This window comes from Nanorana parkeri, unplaced genomic scaffold (assembly GCF_000935625.1).
Source record: "Nanorana parkeri isolate BGI_ZX_2015 unplaced genomic scaffold, ASM93562v1 scaffold224, whole genome shotgun sequence".
In the NCBI taxonomy this organism is placed as follows: Eukaryota; Metazoa; Chordata; class Amphibia; order Anura; family Dicroglossidae; genus Nanorana; species Nanorana parkeri.
In genome coordinates, this window is record NW_017306492.1 from 1,013,346 (window position 1) to 1,019,384 (window position 6,039).

The 6,039-nt window shown below is 40.7% G+C and overlaps 1 protein-coding gene across 1 annotated transcript in view; it reads right to left on the reverse strand.

Moving 5' to 3' along the window:
• HIBCH (3-hydroxyisobutyryl-CoA hydrolase) overlaps positions 1-6,039 on the reverse strand; it is a 101,666-nt gene that overhangs the window by 28,768 nt on the left and 66,859 nt on the right. The window contains exons 10-11 of the mRNA XM_018556075.1: positions 5,169-5,227; positions 792-873 (exon numbers count right to left, since the gene is read on the reverse strand). Of these exons, the coding sequence (XP_018411577.1) occupies positions 792-873; positions 5,169-5,227 (141 nt within the window). The remainder of the gene's footprint in view (positions 1-791; positions 874-5,168; positions 5,228-6,039) is intronic.

Here is a 6,039-nt window from a genome sequence, read left to right on the forward strand (position 1 = left end):
CGCAAATTCTATCACCCAACGCCTGGGACATGCAGTTCTGTGCCATTGGCAGGTGGCTTTTCTCTACATTTCGCCCTGTTGTGGGCAAGCAGGGCTGAGTTTAGAGCCAGAGAGCCACCGTTTTGTACAGCCACCCAGATCACTTGTAGCAGGCTGCTTGCCCCACCCCCGACGACACCACCCCACCATGGTTTTTGGTGTCACCCGCTCTCCTGGGGGACCTGGGACCATGGCAAATGACTTTAGGATGGAGAGCAGGGAGCAGACCAGAGAACATCCATTCTCCGAACTGCCCTGTGTGATCAGTGAGACAGGAGTACTCACAAAGATTACTGTCTCAGCTGTCACAAGCTGGGCTGCACAGGAGATCGAGCACAAAACTGTGCTCCATTTTCTGCAATGAAGAGCAGGGGAGACATCTGGGGTCTAATATACTGAGGCGAGGCGGAAGGAACCAATCTAAGAACAAGCCCCCTCCGAGGATCCGGTGAGTATAACTTATTTTGTTAACCTAGACACAAACGTGTCTAGGATAAAAGTCTCCCCACTGCAAGGGTTAAGATTGTTTTTCCCTGGAGTTCTGCTTTAAGTCATAAAGCAAAAGCAAAGTGTCTGTTATTTGACTTATGGGATAAAGAATCGTGTCAGTTTCAACTTTCTTCATAGCAAATTCTTTGTGATGAATTTAGGATTCCATGGGAAAAGGTGAAGAACTAAAACCTTTGGCCAAAATTGTATAAATTTTTTTACAAAATAACAGAAAGTAAAGACAAAACTTCAAACAGATTTACCTGCAGCTGCTGTTGAGCAAAAGGTGAACCATCTTTCTTCAAATTCTCAAATATTTCTTCAACACTGTTTGCTGCAAACAGACTAGGTAAAATAAACATTATTAGAACATTCATTTACCAGGAGATTTATTCAGTATATGTAAAGCCACATACCAGCCAAAATGTTTTATTTTGTTTTGGACAGAGCAGGGGAGGGTTGAGCCTCTGTCAGGTTTTTATTGGCATATGTGTCCCTCCATACTCCTCTTCTACACGTACTGCCTACTGTCATACCCTCCACACTCCTCCCCTACACATAGTGCCTACTATCATACTCTCCACACTCCTCCCCTACACATACTGCCTACTGTCATATCCTCCACACTCCTCCCCTAAACATACTGCCTAATGTCATACCCTCCATACTTCTCTTCTATACATACTGCCCACTGACATACCCTCCACACGCCTCCCCTACACATACTGCCTACCGTCATATCCTCCACACTCCTCTTAAACACATACTGCCTACTGTGATACCCTCCACACTTCTCTTCTACACATGCTGCCTACTGTCATAGAGTCCACACTCCTCCCCCTACACATACTGCCTACTTTCATATCCTCAACACTCCTCTTCTACACATACTTCCTACTGTTATACACTCCACACTCCTCCCCTACACATACTGCCTTCTGTCATATTCTCAACACTCCTCCCCTACACTTAATGTCGACTCTCATACTTTCTACACTCCTGCCCTACACATATGCCCACTGTCATACCCTCTGCACCCCTCCCCTGCACATAATGCCTACTGTTATAACCTCAGCACACCTGTCTTGACCACACTGCCCACTGCCATACCTTCCGCACTCCTCCTCTACACATACTGCCCACTGCCATACCCTCCACATTACTCCCCTTCACACACTGCCCGCTTAAACACTTAATTAACATAGTTTGTAACATCACCACCATTGCCTGTTCTGGAATGGGCACACTTTTGCTAGCACGTATAAAGTGGCAACCGGATTCAGGTGAGAAGCAGCAACAGTATTTCATGCAATATGTACTGAGGAATATAAAACAATGGCACAGCAGTGTACAAGCCTAAAGGGGATGCCCATGGAGATCTAGTGGGTGAATAAACCCAGTCTTTATTTTTTTTATACTTAGGTAGAGCTGTGTTTTCTGGTCCTGACCATATCTAGAGTGGAATGAAGCCCATGTTTAATGTGATTTGTTACCATTCCCAGCATATCTATGTAACGTTGGAGTAAAGAAAGCAAAGAAAAGCGTGCAGACAAACGCATCATTATTTCATCTAACCAATACAATGTTTTCAGTTTATAAACATTTATACTCATTTTTTTTTTCTTCACAGTGGTGTCACAGCAGTCATTTCCAAGCTGGAGATTGTTATGCTTGAGTGAAGGGAAGTAAAGATTTAAAAAGGTTTTAGGAACTGCTGATTAACTGTAAGGCTTAGAGTGCTGATAGATTTTGCCAGTCTACATTTTAATTCCATCAAGTGGAAGCCTTAAAAGTATCTGTCTGCTTCCGCCCATACAATTAGCAAATGCCAACTCTTATTAAAATGGATTTGCAGACATGTAAAACAAACTTTGTGCTGCTTATATACTACATATCATGTATTTGTTTTTTTGATAGTAGTGTCCATTTAAGTAGTACGTTGCCCTATGTCTACAATCTTTTTCCAATCAAAAAAATTGGGTAAACTTTTTTAAACAATATCGTGCATAGTTCATACAGGAAAGAGTCCATACACCCAAAACTGATATTTTAGTTTTTTTGCTTGGTGTTGCAGAGTTAAGATAACCTAACAGTTTATTATAAGTCTTAAGGATTTAGTAAGAAGCCCATGCTTGAGATCCCAGATTTGCACACCTACCAAGACAAAAACCAAGAAGTTTTAAAATGATAGAAAATGCAACAGGATGGATTGGAGCACAAAAAGGTAGGTGAGAACACCCAAAGCTTTGCTCTGGCTTTAAACATAGCCAGGAATTATGGCAAGGAGATCTCATCACTTATTATCACTAGAGACCTTAAGAGATCTAAGAAACCACTGGGTGTCTAACAAACCCCACCTATAGCAGATGCATTACTTTTGGGTGGACTAGCCCTTTAATCTAACTTTTTGTGATTTAATATTTACAATAAATGAATGTGGGATGAGACTATGAAATCTCGATTTACCTTAAAGGAACAAATCAAGAGCTAGTGTACGGGAGCATTTGTGTTTTGCTTCCAAAACCAACTTGTTTTGCTTTTGGCATTCCTTACTTTCCTTTTATGGAGGCATAAAAAGAAAAGTGAGGCATGGCAAAAGCAAGAATACATGTTTATAAAGTCCAGTTCAGACTTCAAACATTGCATTCCAGATCCCTCAAAAAACAGTTTCAAATGGCATCTGTGGAGATGTCACTGGCAGTCAAGAACAATTGGCAGTCAAGCAAACAATTTATTCGCCAATACAAAACAGAGCAAAGTTTTGGGGCCCCTGAGGATCTCTTCTTCAGGCAGGTAGAGACTATTGCTTGTTAATGTTGTGCCAGTGATATCTCTATATGCACTTTGTAATTTGATAGTGGCATCCATGATTACATTACAGCTCCCATGAACTCATAGTCTTTGACTGTAAGGTGTGAGCTAGGCTACACAAATATTTGCAACCCAAATGAATCTAAGATTTTTTTCAGATGTATGTGTTTCCCCTGAAAGGTCCTACATGTATGCTGCATGTGATTTGCTTCTAAACCTGAAGATCATGTACACTAACCCAGATGTAACTACAGCATTTAATAGGGATTCAAGTAAAAAGGCAGCCATTTGTTATTGGCAATTTCAGCTTTACAATACCCCACTAAGCTGATGATTGCTGAAAGTGGAAGTCATTGGTAAATGTTCTGATCTGATTAATGAATGTGGAAGTCAATGGTCTAATCATACAATGTGTCCTTAGCCTAAGGATTACATAATTCAGCCTTCCTCTAAACCTAAATGCCATGCAATTGTAAATTTTATCATACTGACTTGCCCCATCTGTATTTCAGGAGTTTAACACCTACTTTTGGCAGGCCTTACTCCCCCCAACCTCAGTGAACATTTTGGGGGGAATTTATCAAAACTGGAGCAGACAAAATCTGGAGCAGATTTGCACTGCACCCAATCAGCTTCTCTGTCTCATTTTCAAATCTTTCCTGGGTTTACTGAAGAGAGATGCTGATTGGTTGCCATGGGCAACTGCTCCAGATTCAATTTGCTCCAGTTTTGATAAATTCCCCTCACTATATTACAATTTTAACTGCAATTAACCTAAATGTGAACAAGTCAAACCTTAAAAATAGATTTGGCAGAACTATTAGCATTTGATTTACTGGCTGGGTCAAGGGATCTCCCATATCCAAGCACACACATACAATCATCCCTACATTATTGTACACTATATACAAAATAACTTACTAAAGAAAACATTCGCAAACTACCATTAAAAAAGCACAAAATGAGCAGTATCTTATATAGTTCCAATGGCATTCATTGTTTTCTTAAGTTTCATCAACCCTGCCATCCTATCAGAATGTGAGTCCAAAATGTATATATTTACATTCAAACATTTGTAACCAAAATTCTTGCTACTGTATTGATACTGTATTTTTAAATCAAAATAACTAGGACATTTGACCAATATCAGCTAATTATGATTGAATTGTCTATCAACTTTCAGATAGGAACTAGCTGGACCAAGTCACTTCTGTCTTTTTTTACAGTATTTACGCTTGCAGGAAAGGAAAAAAAATCAAAGAATGCTGCTGCCAGACTCATCCACCTTACCAACCGTTCAGTGTCTGCCGCCCCTCTCTGCCAATCCCTCCACTGGCTCCCATTTGCCCAACTAATAAAATTCAAAATACTAACAACAACATACAACGCCATCTACAACTCCACCCTAACCTACATCACTGACCTCATCTCAAAATATCACCCAAACCGTCCTCTCTGCTCCTCACAAGACCTCCTGCTCTCTAGCTCTCTAATTACCTCCTGGATCAGGCACTGTAGAGGGCCGCCCGCGGGGGGCCCTAAAAAGCAGAGAGGCCCGGGGGGCAATTGCCTCCCTGCCTCCCGGCCCAGTCCGCCCCTGCCCTCGAGTAACCTAATCGCTTCATTTTCAATAACAAAAACATTTTTTTTGCCCTTCCAAAATGCTTTTTATGCACTAAAGTGTATTTTAGTTTATATACACTCATAGATCTTTTGTAAACTTGCCTGAACTTTAGGAGCCTGCATTGGTTTGAATAGGATGCACCGATTTTGCCCTTTGCCTTAGACAAAAGTTTAGGTAGACAGACAGACAGAATTATATCTTGTACCTGTTTATTTTTTCCAAGTGTTCGGCAAGAATAAAGGGCTTCTCTTCTCCTGCTGTACTCTGGTTAACACAAAGGAGAGGACATGTCAGAAAGCATTAATACCGATTAGTGTTTGTTTAAAGTGTATCTATAGCTTAAACCTTCTACCTTTTTTTTATAGGACGGGGAGTGTTAGAACCTCTGTTTTTTATTGCTGTCATTGTTTCCATTAGGGAAAGTTACCCTTGCTTGGTGGTGGCTGTCACCAATGATACAAAATTACAACTGAGACACCTGTTCTTATGACTACTCTCTAAGATGGGAACTAGGTTCACTTTAGAGAGATCACATTTAATTTCCTGTTGAGTCTTCGGGACAGGAAGTTAATAGAAATTTTCCCAGCAGGAACAAATAATAACTTGATAGGGGGAGGCTATTTAACCCTTCCCTGTTCAAAAAAAAATCTAAAACCTAAAATTGGCTTTATATACACTTAAAAAACCCAATAAATGTATTTTTAAATGCAGCTGATGTAAATACCTGAATTTGAGTTGGCATCAACCCATTGTAATCCTCTGTAAAGCAGCACTCACACTGGGAATAGGAGGATCATTACTCTGAGCCAGCCAGTCTCTACTGTATGTACATGTGCAGTCAAGAAACATGCTGACAGAAGGAGAGCTGAGCGGGTACATGGATGATTCATCAGTCTGCTGCTTGCTCTTTGTACAATCTCAAGCTAGGGGCAAGGAGGTGACCAAACTGTATTACTTTACTGCATTTAAAGCAGCTAGGTCCCATACCTTGTGGTGTTGTCTGACAGAGCTGTGTAAATCTCAGGACAGGACAGGCAGAAATTAAAATAATTTGGAAAGTAAAACAGCTCATATAT